The 16,726-nt window shown below is 44.1% G+C and overlaps 1 protein-coding gene across 1 annotated transcript in view; it reads left to right on the top strand.

Moving 5' to 3' along the window:
* Window positions 1–16,726, top strand: part of GREB1L (GREB1 like retinoic acid receptor coactivator) — a 57,740-nt gene that overhangs the window by 22,490 nt on the left and 18,524 nt on the right. The window contains exons 22-24 of the mRNA XM_063451493.1: window positions 826–1,379; window positions 6,001–6,103; window positions 6,579–6,734. Of these exons, the coding sequence (XP_063307563.1) occupies window positions 826–1,379; window positions 6,001–6,103; window positions 6,579–6,734 (813 nt within the window). The remainder of the gene's footprint in view (window positions 1–825; window positions 1,380–6,000; window positions 6,104–6,578; window positions 6,735–16,726) is intronic.

Below are 16,726 nucleotides of genomic sequence, written 5' to 3'. Positions count from 1 at the left end.
AAATCCTGAAAGAAAATAAACTTATTATTATTATTATTATTATTATTACTGGAATTTACAAAGTGCCAACTTATTCTGCAGCTCTGAACATTTAGGGAAAAAGAGCACCGTATGCAAAGACCAATACAAAAGGTAAAGAGGACTTTGCCCACTTGCTAAAATCTAGCCATTGTTTTTGGTTAACAAACATTGTTTTTTTTTTAACAAAGTACTTAGCCTGTGCGCTTACAATCTAAGAGTAACTAGGATAAACATGTTTTATATACATTCTGACTTTGTGAAGAAGTAAAATCATTTTTGGAACATGGTTTATAAGCAGATATAATCTAATGAGTGAAGTTTGGGTTAGGGTTACATTGATCATATAGACGTAATATTGCACATTTAATGTTGATTGGGGTAGGTCTGTGCAACACAAGTCCTTGTTTTAGTTTTAGACAAGTAGTTAGTGGTCCATTAGAGAAAATATGTTGGTCAGTTAAACGTAGAGCTTTCATTGAATAGTTTTATTGGACATTTACAGCTGCTGGCAGGGAACCAAATGGATCAATATACCTAACTTACCCCAATATGCTATAGGTTAGAAGCCAGAAAATAGGCTATACATTGTCATATACTCCTCCAAGTTCTCAAACTCCTTTGAATGTATGTTCCCCTTTAAGTCTTCTATGATGAGAATTTGACATTCCAAAAAAATGGTCTGTAACTTATTTATTTTTCTTTTCTACAGTGAACGATTATATAGTAAGTCACTAATATAAGTTTTGTTGAAATATTTTGTCACAAAACCTGTCTGCACCTAAACCAAGCCTTTGTTTGGAACAGGTTCCATCGTGGAGAATGGAGTCAGTTCATCCAGCGCAGCAGATGATGCACAGAGACCGCTACCAAACCCTGCTTTCCAGAATGCGACAAACGGCTCAGTGCATGAGGGAACCTATCCAAATTCCACTGCTACAGACTTTTGTAAACCTGAATGTGACTCTCTGGGGAACCAAATGGCCAGCAGCACTACTTCAAAATTATCCCCTCCATCACACACTCTCCAGTGGACCACCCAGTCGGGAAGAAAGAGCAGGACCACAAATCTAGCTCTTCCTCGAATTGTAATTTTGTCAAGGGCTACCTACAACTTAATGGCTTCACAGAAAAATGGACCGTCTCCTTCATCCAGTTTGCTCTTGCCTCATTCGGATGTAAGTTGGTTGAGGTCTTTGAGGCCTTCAATGGATAAAGACATTAGCACTGAAGGTCTCTCCCTATACTATAGACAGTGGACAGCACCTAAGCACCATCATGCTGATTTCAGTAACACCAGCGAACCAACAGGAATAAGGAATTCTTATCCTCGGCGTCTGCTACTGGTTGGACCACCACAGGTAATAGGAATTCGTATTTTTTCTCTGATTTATGGTATGATTTCAGCTTAATATTCTCTGCTTATATTGTGTGTAAAATCTAGAGCTGCGCAAGTTTTTATTCAAATATAGTAAAAAAAAAAAAAAAAAATTATATAACATTAACTTTAGGGATTTAGCATCATGGAAAAGTGGTGTGACGGACCGCCTGGCACCCCGACCGGGTACCTCCATCAATCGCTGCTTCCTAGTACTTGCGAGCACCATAAGCACTGTACTGGGACACCATAACCACCTTAAACGCTGCAGCTTGGTTGGGATCTCCTCGTCCTCCACCCACCCTGGACCCAAGACCAGGATCCAGCTTCCAGTGGGTAGACCTCTCCTAGTCCAGAGAGCGTAGCAGGAACAACTCTTAGAAGAGCTAATGATTATACTCAGGGGAGATATAGCAATTACCCAGAGTGTGTGTATTTATCCAATTCCCCAAACATGAGCCAAGACTTCATGAAGTGGTAAACAAATCTTTAATGGGAGCCACACTTGGCCTTTTATGACAATCCCTATGCAAGTGGTACGCCCACATGGACCTTGTTGGGGACTCCAACACAAAGACACAGACCAATAAGAACAGTGATTCAATGCCCGACACTCCCATAACAAACATACAATCCCTCCTCCCTGCTTGGGAGGTAATTAAATCAGTAACTGTACTAATTATAATCCAATTATCTCCAAGCACAGAAAAAAGATACTTTTTTTTTTTTTTAAACACCCCAAAAGTACCCTACAAATGCATAAAACCCCACAAATGTTACATTCCCCTGATTTCTCTGATCTGGGTGGCCAACATATCCAAAAATCACCCAGATCAGTTCAGGGGTTCAGGAATTTCCTGGAAGTAATTTATTTGACAGACCGCAGGCATGGTCCCATAGCCGAAAATAGTTCTATAGATTTGCGGCTAAGTGCTGCTGGAGGGCCGACCGGGAACCGCAACGTTTTCATGCCGAAAATAGTTCCAGGGCATTCAAGTCCCCCTGAAGTCTATTCGCGGTTTTGGTCCATGCGAACAAGATGGCCGCCACCTTGTGGTCAGCCATAGGAATTGTGGCCACCCAGACGAACACTTGGACCACTGCGGTGGAAATTGCAACAATGTATCAATTAAGCTCAACAAGCTCCAGGGTGGTCTCCGTTTCGTGTGGCTGTTCGGTAAACGGACCATGTAGACCCAATTGCACAAAGGAGCCTGTTTAAAGTATTTAAGCCAGGTCTATTGCAAGGGCCATAGTCACAGGGTAGGAGGCTGGCAAACAGGAAAAACTCACAGAAAATAGGAGTGTCACAAGTGGTATCAGTGACCCACAACAAACCAGGCATGATAGTGCATGGTGATAAATACCAATCTTACATAAACTTTGCTGATGCTCTCCGCTAATCAGTGACATCATGTTATGTAGTAAATATTCCTACAATTATAGTTGTCTTCTTGGCATTTAGATTCAGTGGCGATACCCAGACCCTGCAGCCTCCCGATCTACTCCCGCAACGCCATTCGGACTCTTCTTCTTCTCATTCCATCCAATGCTCCTCATAGACAAGTATTGGAGACGAGAAGCACATGTGCAGCCAACCGCGCACTGCTCCTATTAAATGCTCCGTGAGAACAGTGTCTTACTCTGTTATCACAGCAGAAGCAACTCTAGTGGCTGTCCGGAAGACTGCCACTAAAGGGCTTTTTAGCTTTTCATTTGAAACATACAAACCACTAACAGGGGCACTGCACCCAGACCACTCATAGAGATTAAGTGGTCTGGGTGCCAATAATGTGTCCCTTTAAAGATTGTCACATTTAAAACTTGTGTAATCTTTCTAAGACGTATGTCTTTTTGTCAGTTTATGTAAACCTGGACATGTTGTGTATCCCTGTACTTGGGTTATATAGCTTAATTATATATATATATATATATATATATATATATATATATATATATATATATAAAATGTTTTTTCTTTTTGTGTGTGTGTGTGTGTGTGTATGTATATGCATTTTGATGAGGTGTAAGCCAACTAGAAATTGAAATGTTTCATCAAATTATGCTTCTGACTCATTTGCCCCTATTTTTTATTACAAGGATGGAGCTACCATCGCGCAGCTCCCTCCTTGTAATATGTAAAAATAGAAGTGGCAGGGAGCAATGCTCCCCGCCACTTCCTAAGCCCCCTATGTCCTCCCTCACTCTATGGGGGCAAATATGACCTTCATAATGGTATAAGGGAGATTAAAATCTCCCGAATGCCACCATGAGCGGCAGGTGGGGGCCCAAAATGAAAATGGGGGGGACCGATTGTCATCGTCCTCCCCGCCCCCGCCCATGAGCGCCGGGAGGGAGCCCTAAATGACTATGGAGGGGGACCTATTGTCCTCCCCCACCCTTGGGCGATGGGTGGGGATAAATGTAAACCCTGCACCCCCCAGCCCTCAGGAGACTAGGGGTCCCAAAGCCTCTAGTCACCCCCCCCCCCCAAAATGTTTTAATGAAGGCTTATAATGCCTTCCCTCGCCCTGCAATTTGACCTAGAGCACTCTGGTTGATTCCAAGCCAACCAATCAGAGTTCTCTGACAGGTAAGTCTCTACATTTACCTGTCACAGCTTGAAATCCAACCAATCGGAGTGCTCTGTCTCATTTTACACATTTCTTTGGAATTTTCCCATGCTGTGTAATTTGACTCTTAACACTGATTGGTTGCTCAAAGTCAATTGCAGAGCGTGGGAAGGCTTTATAAGCCTTTCCCAGCCCAACGTAGCTCAGTCTGCGTGGTGCCTTGCTAGGTGAAGATGGATAACTTTTTTTTTAGCGTTTTTTGCGACGGGTATTTTAGGTTTTTATTTGGCCTTTTTTGGGGCTGAAAAAATAAAATTTTAGAAAAAAGACCTCAAATGGTAAGTTATTGTTTATTTACAGGTATTTAGTTCTCTTGTTCCCCCTCACTATTTTTAGGGTGAGGGGGTTAGGTAGGTCTTAATTAAAAAAGAATTGGGTGGGGGTGGTGACTAGGTGCTTGGGGACCCCTAGTCACTGGGGGCGGGGGGGGTATTTACTTTTAGCCCCACCCGTGGTGCTGGGGAGAGGACAATAGGCCCCCCCATAGTCATTTAGGGACCCACCTGCCGTTCGTGGGTGGAGGCCAGGGGGGGTGGATTGGGGGGAAACTTATTAGGTCCCTTTCTCATTTTAATTTAGTGCCCCCACCCACCGCTCATGGGTGGGGGCGGGGGAGAAGGACAATAGGACCCCCCCTCCCCCATTTTCATTTAAGGCCCCTACCCGTCCCTCATAGGTGGGGGCCGGGGGGTGGAGGATTATAGTTCTCCCCCCTATTTTCATTTAGTGCTCGCTAAGGGGGAACACTAGGGGGCTTTTTTTTTTTTTTTTTTTTTTTTTTTTACAGTGAGCGGCCAAAGGCTGCTCACTGTTTAGTATACATGCCCCATCTTGTGGTATAGTAGTAGGGGCATGTCTACCATTATTAGTAAATTTGTAATTTAGTAAATTTGGCTGAAAGACCAATCTTTGTCTTTCAGCCTTTTGGTAGATAGCTTCATAATTCCCACGGTATTGGGGAGCTTTCTACTAAGATGCAGCTGTGGCACGAATAGATTGGAATTTCATTCATTTGTATGAAACTACTGTTTTCTGGATCTAATATGCACGGCACACTCTATTTGAAGTCTGACAGTTGAACTTAAAGGACCACTATAAACACCCAGACCACTTCAGCTTAATGAAGTGGTCTGGGTGCCTGGTCCAGCTAGGATTAACCCTTTTTTTCTATAAACATAGCAGTTTCTGAGAAACTGCTATGTTTATAAATGGGTTAATCCAGCCTCTAGTGACTGTCTCATTGACAGCCGCTAGAGGCGCTTGCGTGCTTCTCACTGTGAAAATCACAGTGAGAAGACGCCAGCGTTTATAGGAAAGCATTGTAAATGCATTCCTATGAGACTGGCTGAATGCGCGGCTCGTGCCGCGCATGCGCATTCAGCCGTGGAGGAGGAGAGCTCCCCGCCTGGGCTGGAGAAAGATGTAAGTTTAACCCCTTCCTACCCCTAGAGCCTGGCGAGAGGGGGACCCTGAGGGTGGGGGCACCCTCAGGGCACTATAGTGCCAGGAAAACGAGTATGTTTTCCTGGCACTATAGTGGTCCTTTAATCTCTCTCTTCCTGGCCCTTTTTATATATCACTGTGAGAATGTGGAAACTCCAGGAGAGATTATTTTTTATAGCTTATGTATAGGATATCAATTGATGTGAAAAATAAACAAACCATGAGAGAATACTCCAACCAGAAGCGAACGCGCTATCCAATGCTTCTCATTGAGCTGTAACACAGTTTATTGGAGGGAGGTATGCTTCCCAATATTTGGGAGGGAAAAATTGGGGCAGGTGTTACTTCCAGCACTTTTAAATATTACTGAAGGTGTGGACACTGCTCATCAACCGCCATCTTTCATATTCCTTTGAGTGTATTTATTTATTTTTGTTCTCCAAGTCTCTACAGCAGTCTAATTTAATGCTGTGTATGTCATGTATCTGAAGCCGAGATCATTTGTTTGTTGTTTTTTTATTTTTTTAGGTTGGAAAGACTGGTGCTTACTTGCAGTTCCTCCGAATACTATATCGAATGTTTATCAGGTTTCTAGAGGTAGAGGTGCATGATGAGGAAGAGATCAAAACAGGTATGGCACGTAGATACAAGACTTAATCCTTACAGCGGTTCCTTTTTACATGATCCTGTAATTTTTTTTTGTCAACTTTTTGGCAAAAAAAAATGTTTTTACGTTGTTAGGACTTTTGCTTTAAAATATATTGTAATTTATAGGTATTTCTCCTGTAGAATATTTCCCATAAACAAAAAATAAAATAAAATTATTTTTTTTAAAGTATGTCTTATATTTTGAACTCATTCTGGGTGTTATTCATTAGTAGAGCATGGTGTCTAATGACCAAACGTTACCTGTATAACAAGGTGTTATCTGTTAGAGAGGGTGTAGAAAGTTCTGTCACTGGGTAAGACAAAGTGAATGTACAGATGAGTTGCCTTGATGTCTTTTGAATTAGTTGTTTACAGTATAACTTCATTGACCATTTACTTTCCTAGAATGGTTCACAAACATTTTAACTTAAATGTATATATATCTTATTCACTTCCAGTAGAAGAATGTGAGGTAGAGGAGATGACCCAAACAAGCCATAGCCAATGGCCTGACATTGAAGTTGTCCGTAGGATTCCACTTGATGTAACAGTGCACAATCCGAAGTATCGACACATCAGTCTAATCGCTGACCGGATATCACAGACCAAACAAGGTGTCCATTTCTTACCTATAAAGTTGAAATAAATATTTGCTTTTACTTGTTCATGAGTTATTGTATGTCTTTTTTCACTAGAATGCTGTATCTGTATTATACATTCTGCATCTGTTTTAATGATACATTTTATATTCTAAGCCAGAAGCAGTTTTATTAAACATCTACAAAAATCTGAGTGGGTTTTTTTTTTTTTTTTTTTTATTCCCTAGTGTGTTAACATTTGTTTATACTGAGGAAAGGAAAAGGTTAGTCATGTTTAACCTTTTCGGACGTATTTCCCACTGGACAAATTATTAAGGTCATAACAACAAAAAAGCAAATCCCTGTTACCTACTTTACAGAGATACTTTCCATCCTTTTTTAATAGTATAAATCGAATCATAAAGCCCTCCCTAAGCTGTGATTCATATACCATTTATTGTACTTTTAAAATCTCTAAGTAAATAAATGGACTGCATGTTCAAATTAGGCTATGATATTTAGTTTATAAAGAACCATCATTTTCTTCGTGATACCATTTATATCGGCTGATACATTAATGGCCTTTGCAATCATTCACTAATCTAGCACAATGTTGCCCTGGATTTTTACAATTCATTTTCCTAAATCCATCACGTAAAGCATTTTCTTTCATTCCTATTTTTAATAGGAGTTTGTTTTTGTTCAATTCTGTAACCCTCCATTTTGTTCAACCCTTTGCAGAGGGGACTCCATTTCCAATCAAAGAACCCTCAAGTACTCCTCTTATGTTTTGCATTACATGTACAAGCCAGTTATCAAGCCAATTACATCTGTATACCTTTTTATTTATTTTTTGTCAACACATTAAGGTTTGTTTGACATAATGTGAAATTTGTTAAGCCATGTTAACAATTTATAGTTATTTTGTTCAGAATATGAAAGAACAAATACTCCCTTAGCATAAAGTTCAGCATTTCTGGTTGACCTCATTTGTTGATTCAGAAGAAGGCAAAAAAATTAAATATTTTCAAATAATTTTTTTTTGCTGGGAATATGGAACTCTCAGAAGAGCTTGTTTCTTGCTGAGAGTTTTAAACAGGAAGAACCTGTCTGCCATTTGCCAGCCCCTTCCATTCCAGGAAAACAAAATTGAATATTAAAAAAAAATTTGTGACTGTTAATAACCTGTACTTCAGAAGTACCCATGTATGTGCATTACCATGAGCCTCTGGTATCTACATTTAAATTAAATAGTTGTGCCCATAATTTCATGCATTATGACCATCATAACCGCTACAACACACTGTAGTGGTTATCCAGTCAAAGTTACCTATGACCCGGTTCTGCACCAGGCCCCTGTTTTTCCTCAAGCAGGTTAGGACATCTGGCTTCTGCTGAGCTGATAAAGCTGGATACCTGTACTGCCGCTCATTCTTTGGCTGGGAGCTCTTAGCCAATTAATAAGTGTCTGTGCATAGAAATATGCATATAATTGATATTAACCAGCTCGGAAGTCTAGTTCTAGATTGGCTCATGAAGCCCCAATGACAATACTGGACATGGAGTTAAACCTCTGGCAGCAGAGGAGTTAAACTCTGTATGTGCAGCGTTTCATAGCAAAATGCTGCATATACAGACTCCAGGCACCATGACCACTTCAAATCACTGAAACGGTCATGTTGCTTGAGTAAGCCTTTCATGTTTTTGTAAAATTAGATCGACGCTCTAGACACCATAATTGCTGGTTATTATTCCACTTTCAAACCGTGAATGAAGGTCCCTGGACACCAGTTTCACCAACTCCCACTGTAGAAATGGCTAAGGTGGAAGGTAACTTCTCACATTATAATATTGTTAGTTTATAGGAAACAGAATTTCGATTTTGCAGTATTTAATAACTGGAATGCTACAATTAATATTGAAAAGCGCTACAAAATGTCTTGGTGCTATATAAATGCCAATCATAATTAATAATTATTGTAAACATTGTCTAATCGCAAAGAAAGAAAATTAACAACCAGAGGAAAAATGTAGAAAAATAAAAACCAAAATAAAATCAGAAAAATATTGTATACAGTTTGTGGGTTTTGTGTAGATAAATTGAGGATACCATTTTCTTTTCATTCAGCTCCTATCTGACCTCTCTATTGGTTAACATTGACTTTAATCTGCTTCTCCCCAATTGTTTTTTCCTTTTAAAAATGTGAACCATGAAGTCTTTGTGTGAACACCTCCCTAATCAGCTACCAGAAACAAGTCAAAGATAAAAAATACAAACTCTATTGCAGGAGAGATTTAACCCATCGTGAATTCTCTATTCCTACTATGTTATGAGGAGAATAGTCAAATGCAATGCCAGGGATTTATTGTTCCAATGGGCTCAATCTAATCAAGAGCAAAGACCTGTGTAAATGTGAGACAGAATGTCACACTGCTCGAATGTATTTTAGTCTGAACATTTGTTGCATACTGTAACAGATCCTTCCAACTTAGTCTTTTCTTTTGTTCGGTTCATGCCTCTGTTCGCCTGATTTCGTGCGAAGTCCGTATGTGAAATATAGGTGGCCGCCATTTCGGGACTTTACACGTGTTCGCGGCCATCTTGTGTACGAACAGCGGTGTTTGCCTGTAACCGCATGGAACTAAAAACGGATACGCAAACAGGCGAACACCGCTGAGTCCTCCAGACCTCCATAAGTTCGCACAGAAACTACCGAACACTCCACCATTCGGTAGTTACACTCAGTCATCTATGGGGATTTCAGCGAACCCCGCGATTCGGATGGATGACAAGATTTTCATACCGTTTTACCGTGCGAACAGAGACCGACCGCAAGGCCAAAACTCATGGAACTATTTTCGGCTAGTTGGTCTGTGCGGTCGGTCAAAACTTTGAAACTCTGTAACTCCCGAACCGTTCATCCAATCGGGCTGATTTTTGGACAGAGTGTTCCCCTAACGAAGATCTCTCAAGCGGTGCCGGATTTAAAGGTGTACCCCCTGTTTTTGGGGTACATCCAGAACTGGGGTAAAATATTGTATGTTCTAATTGTGTTATGTGGTTATCTGAGGGGAGGAGACGGGGGGGTGTTACCCTGTGCATAATTGGTTGTTTTTATCCTCCCCCTGGGAGTGTCCTGTGTGTACCCTTTTCTAATAAAAAGCAGGCTGGGTGTCCCAGTCCTCAGTTCTTCTTGACCCTTCATAACGTAGCCTCGTCTCGTTCTTGAAAGGGGATTGTTTGGGAAGGTTATTCTGTTCCTGTTGCAGCTGAACCTGATTTTCGCTCTGGATATCGTGGATGGGATTACATCAGCCTACTTCTCCACAGCAGCTTGCAGGGAAAAAGGACGTCTCCAACGGCAGAAACCCTCTCTCTATCTGGGTAGCCGTTACATTGGTGGCAGCGGTGGGATGGTCCTTTTATCCAAGGAGCAAGTGCTGAATGGAGTCTCAGTATGCCAAGCTGAAAAGACCCACACTAAAGGATTTATTGGAGAATCGTGGTAGGAGTGCCAGCAACAGACCACGGAGGGAGCTGATAGCTGACCTGCTGGAGCTGGACGAGATGGATAGGTCCATGGAGGTAACGGAACCCAGGGCACCCATCAGTGAGGACGATGTGATTACGGCAATTGTGCAGCGGAGATTAGCGTTGTATCCAGTCACGTCTACAGAGCTAATAACCCAACTGCTCCGGGAAACAAGGGAAGAGATCCAAACCAAGAGGGATCAAGAAATGGAACTGGTAAGAGCCAGACAGCTCACTACACAGACAGTTCCTACCCCGCTACCCACTACTACAGTAAAGAAAATTCCCTTCAATGCATTTAAAACCTTTGCGGAAAATGAAGAGGAAATTGATGGGTATTTGGCGGACTTTGAAAGACAGTGCTCGCTACATCAAATACCGCCAGGGCAATGGGTCACTATCCTGGCGGGAAAACTATCAGGAAAAGCTAGTGAGGCTTTTCGAGCGCTCACTACAGAGGAGATCACGCAGTACCAAACAGTAAAAGAGGCACTGCTCACCAGGTATGCGGTAACCCCAGAAGCCTACCGTCGCCGCTTCCGGGAGTCCAAAAAGAAAGCTGTGGACTCCCACATGGAATGGGCCAACCGACTACAAAGAGTGGCATCACATTGGGTCCAAGGGTGTAAGGCCAACACCGGAGAGGAGATATTGCAATTGTTCTTAATGGAACATTTCTTCCAAAATTTGGCTGCGGACCTACAAGACTGGGTACGAGACCGGCGCCCCGCTAATTTAAATGAGGCGGCTCGGCTGGCCGATGAATACGCCGAGACAAGGAGAGTAAGCCAGGGTACTCCACGACCAGCTCATAAGATAGAGCCACGTACCCCAGCCGCTGTCTCACGCCCAGAGTTTCGAGCTCCAGTCCCACCAGGACCACCCCGTCCTCAGGGACCTACCAACTACCCCCGAGATTTGTCGAAAGTGACGTGCCATCACTGCGGCAACCTCGGACATATTGCTCGATATTGTCCCCTAAGATCCAATAGCAACAATTGGAGACGCACAACTCCCAACGCAGAGGCCCCTGCATCACGACCCTCTGCGGCTCACTGTGTGGAAGCTGAAATGGGCCCTGAGGAATGCCTGGGGATTTTGTATGAAGCAGATCCCATACAAGCTGCTTCGCCAGATAACCGACAGCATCATCGGCAGGAAGTTCGGGTGAATGGACAAACAGCACAAGGCCTAAGAGACACCGGGGCTACCATCACGTTGATCCAAAAACACCTAGTAAAGCCAGAGAATGTGTCTACCCGCACTGTTGCTGTTCGGGTCGCAGGGGGCGCTGTTTTTCGCTTGCCCACTGCCCGAGTACACTTAGACTGGGGAGTCGGATCGGGGAAAACCACAGTTGGCATTATGGACAACTTGCCTGCCGAGGTCGTCTTGGGAAATGACATTGGCCCCTTGACCTCAGCATATTTGCCCACACCTGCTGCCGCTTGTCCCGTAACCACCCGCTCACAGGCCCGTGTCACAGATGACCCTAATACAGGCCGGGAGACCCAGGTAAGCCAAGCACCCACATGTAACCCCACTACAACAAGCAGGCCCATAGCTTGGGACACCCCAGAGGAGTTTGGGAGGGAAACTAGAGAGGACCCCACCCTCCAAAAGTATCGAGAATTAGCAGACAGTAGGGAGGGCAAACAGGAACGTTTCCTATGGGATGGGGACAGGTTGTACAGACTGACGGAAGGGAAAAAGAGAGGCTGTCCCCCTTCGCAGAAGCGCCAACTAGTGGTACCCAGAAAGTACCGGTTGGAGCTTCTCCGAATCGGCCACGACATTCCGTTGGCAGGGCATCTAGGGGGTAACCGTACCACCTTCCGGATCACCCAGACCTTCTTTTGGCCGGGGATCTCAAAGGATGTACGACGTTACTGCAGCACTTGTGACGTATGCCAACGGGTAGGGAAGAGAGGAGATCACCCTAAAGCTCGACTGTTACCTATGCCTGTGATCGAGGAACCATTTAGCAGGGTGGCAGTCGACCTAGTGGGACCCCTACCTAACCCCAGTCCCTCTGGTAAGAAATACATCCTTACCGTAGTGGACTATGCTACTCGCTACCCGGAAGCTGTCGCTCTGACGAATATCCAGGCTGACACTGTCGCCAGTGCTCTAGTCGGGATATTCACCCGAGTGGGATTTCCTCAGGAAATCTTGTCCGATAGAGGGACCCAGTTTACCGCAGACCTAACCCAGCAGCTATGGAAGGTTTGTAGTATTAAACCCCTACTTAGTTCCCCGTACCACCCTCAGACTAACGGTCTCTGTGAACGTTTTAACGGTACCCTAAAGCAATTGCTACGGACCTTTACAGCGGAATACAAAGATTGGGAACGATTCTTGCCGCACCTCCTGTTCGCTTATCGGGAGGTGCCACAGGAATCCACAGGGTTCTCTCCCTTTGAACTGCTCTATGGCCGGAGAGTACGAGGCCCTCTCGACCTCATCCGAGAGCACTGGGAGGGAGAGACAGAACATGAGGGTGTCCCCATCGTGCCATATGTACTAGAAATGCGGGACCGTATGGAACAATTAGCCCGGATGGCACGGGACCATCTCCATGCGGCCCAGGGACGGCAGAAACGTTGGTACGATCAGGGCGCCCGCCAGCGAACGTTCCAAGTAGGCCAGAAGGTGCTGGTGCTTAGACCTGTCAAAGGGAATAAGCTCCAGACCTCCTGGCAGGGCCCTTACAAAGTGGTAGCACAGGTATGTGACACCACCTATGTAATTGCCAGCAGCAAAGATGAAAGGATCCAGAAGTCCTTTCACGTAAATTTATTAAAAGAATATCAAGAAAGGCCCGAGGATATAGCAGCCATATGTATACCAGCCACTGAAGACCCTGACAGCTTACCCATACCCGACCTTTTAGCTAACTCGGAACCTAAGACCCTGCTCAATACCATACAGCTAGGGGAGCGGTTAACCCCCGCTGAAAAGGGACAGATCCGACAACTGCTGACTGAAAAGAGGTTGACGTTTTCCCAAGAGCCCGGATACACCCCCTTAGCAACTCACTATGTAGAGACCCCAGGTCAAACTCCTCTCCGGCAAACTCCCTATAGGATCCCTGAGGCAGTAAAAGATGAGATGAGGAAGGAAATCCAGGAGATGCTAAGACTAGGAGTGATAGAGCCATCTGACAGCCCGTGGGCCTCACCGGTGGTCCTAGTCCCCAAAAAGGATGGGACTACCCGGTTCTGTGTCGATTATCGACGTCTCAATGACAAAACCCTGACAGACGCATATCCCATGCCCCGAGTAGACGAGCTATTAGATCGTATTGCCAGGGGACGTTATCTGACCACCATCGATTTGTGTAAAGGGTATTGGCAGATTCCCCTGGCCAAGGAGGCTATCCCTAAGTCGGCCTTTGTCACCCCATTTGGCTTGTACCAATTTAAGGTCATGCCATTTGGGATGAAAAACGCCCCGGCTACATTTCAGCGCTTAGTGGACCGCCTCCTTGATGGCTTCCAGGATTTCGCCTGCGCGTACCTGGATGACATTGCGATTTATAGCGAAACCTGGGGAGAGCACTTAAGGCATGTAGAGGCCGTACTGGATCAGATTCGGGCCGCAGGGTTGACTCTGAAACCAGAAAAGTGTAACTTCGGCATGGCAGAAGTCCAGTACCTGGGACATCGAGTGGGATGTGGGAAGCAGCGCCCAGAACCCGCTAAAATTGAAGCTGTAGCTAACTGGCCCACACCCCACACCAAAACTCAAGTATTAGCATTTTTGGGGACCGCAGGATATTATAGGAGGTTTGTCCCTGACTATAGTACCATCGCAAAACCATTAACAGACCTAACCAAAAAGAACTTGCCTAGGATAGTCCTGTGGTCTCCCGCCTGTGAAACAGCCTTTCAGGCCCTAAAGAATGCTCTGATTCATGCACCTGTCCTGTCTGCCCCCGTCCCTAACAAAAGATTTGTCGTTCATACAGATGCATCCATGTATGGACTGGGGGCAGTTCTAAGCCAGGTCGGAGAAGATGGAGGCGAGCACCCTGTCGCGTATCTCAGTAGGAAACTGTTACCTAGAGAAGTGAGCTACGCGGCAGTGGAAAAGGAATGCTTAGCCCTGGTCTGGGCATTAAAGAAACTCACCCCATATTTGTACGGACAGGAATTTACACTAATCACCGACCATAACCCCCTGGTGTGGTTAAACAGAGTAGCTGGAGATAATGGACGCTTGTTGAGATGGAGCCTAGCACTGCAACCCTACAACTTTTCCATTCAATACCGCCCGGGCAGGTTTAACGGGAATGCCGATGGTCTGTCCAGACAAACAGAACTATTACCCTAACAAGGGACCGGACAGCCCCAAGTTGACCCGAAAAGGATCAATCCGGGTCTGCCGGAGTGTTCCACAAAAGGGGAGCAGTGTAACAGATCCTTCCAACTTAGTCTTTTCTTTTGTTCGGTTCATGCCTCTGTTCGCCTGATTTCGTGCGAAGTCCGTATGTGAAATATAGGTGGCCGCCATTTCGGGACTTTACACGTGTTCGCGGCCATCTTGTGTACGAACAGCGGTGTTTGCCTGTAACCGCATGGAACTAAAAACGGATACGCAAACAGGCGAACACCGCTGAGTCCTCCAGACCTCCATAAGTTCGCACAGAAACTACCGAACACTCCACCATTCGGTAGTTACACTCAGTCATCTATGGGGATTTCAGCGAACCCCGCGATTCGGATGGATGACAAGATTTTCATACCGTTTTACCGTGCGAACAGAGACCGACCGCAAGGCCAAAACTCATGGAACTATTTTCGGCTAGTTGGTCTGTGCGGTCGGTCAAAACTTTGAAACTCTGTAACTCCCGAACCGTTCATCCAATCGGGCTGATTTTTGGACAGAGTGTTCCCCTAACGAAGATCTCTCAAGCGGTGCCGGATTTAAAGGTGTACCCCCTGTTTTTGGGGTACATCCAGAACTGGGGTAAAATATTGTATGTTCTAATTGTGTTATGTGGTTATCTGAGGGGAGGAGACGGGGGGGTGTTACCCTGTGCATAATTGGTTGTTTTTATCCTCCCCCTGGGAGTGTCCTGTGTGTACCCTTTTCTAATAAAAAGCAGGCTGGGTGTCCCAGTCCTCAGTTCTTCTTGACCCTTCATAACGTAGCCTCGTCTCGTTCTTGAAAGGGGATTGTTTGGGAAGGTTATTCTGTTCCTGTTGCAGCTGAACCTGATTTTCGCTCTGGATATCGTGGATGGGATTACATCAGCCTACTTCTCCACAGCAGCTTGCAGGGAAAAAGGACGTCTCCAACGGCAGAAACCCTCTCTCTATCTGGGTAGCCGTTACACATACCTTGGCTTGTGTAAATATGATTACATACCTCCCAAGTGTCCTTGTTTAGGGTCCAAATCTTCATTGAACTAAAAAGAAATAACTCACAGTAGTATGTCTTTAAACTACAATTAACGTGTTTAGAAATTGGTCTTTGTAAATAAGATACATTGTTCTTCTAAATTACATTATAGTTGCATAAAATTCCATGAAGCAACTTCATTTCCACCTCTCAACTTTAAGCAATTAACCGAAAGAAACCTACTTCACTTCCAGTAAACCTTCCAAGTCTTGACTGTTTAACTCAATGCCTTAATTCAACAACCAACTGTCCCGAGTACAACTTGGTTTTTCTCTGTTCCTTTAAGGACTCTAGCATCACTCATATTTCTACATCTAAAGAGAAATGGGAGATTGACTTGGGAGAGACCTTAGAGCTTCAAATCCACACTTTAACCATTTGCGTGACTATTCTTATAAGACCTTAGCGCTATAGTACCACTCACTGGATAGGCTTCAACAATTCTGCCTGTCCAACTCTCCATTATGTTTCTGATGATCTGGTATAAGAGGAACATATCTACATATATGGCGGGACTGTCAGATGATCAGATAACTGTTGGAAAGTATGTTTGCTAAGCTTAGTGTGATAATATGGCGTTTTGAGCCCTGGACCCAGAATGGTCCTCCTAAGTAAATGGCTTTGAGAACTTGACTGGGTCAGCAAATAAAGAAAAAACTTCTTTCTACTTTCATAAATAAATCCTGGAAATACTATTATGTCTCTTGCAAGTAGAACCCATAATCTGGCACCTACTCTCAATGTAGAAGCTCACAATTTCTAATAATGATTCAAAGAAAATCTGGACTCTGCCCTTGTTGGAAAAGCTCATAGTTTCTAATATTGTTTTTTTTTCTATCTCTTTTCTAAAAATCTGGATCCCATGGATATCTTTTGTGACTAAGCCGTACCATTCCTTTTTATATTAAATTTCCAAAACATCTCCTCTTTACTTCTACATTCCTTTCATCCTTGTCCTACCTTTTCCATTTGCTCACCTATACATGTCTATGAGAAAAGGAAACTTCAAACAGCTTCCATCCTCTGCATCTTGATCTTTCCCATCAACAATCACGTGGAACATCTGATGGGCGTCTTCTCATTAAATGTA

This window comes from Pelobates fuscus, chromosome 4 (genome assembly GCF_036172605.1).
Source record: "Pelobates fuscus isolate aPelFus1 chromosome 4, aPelFus1.pri, whole genome shotgun sequence".
NCBI lineage: Eukaryota > Metazoa > Chordata > Amphibia > Anura > Pelobatidae > Pelobates > Pelobates fuscus.
This window is presented reverse-complemented; position numbering and strand designations above follow the sequence as displayed.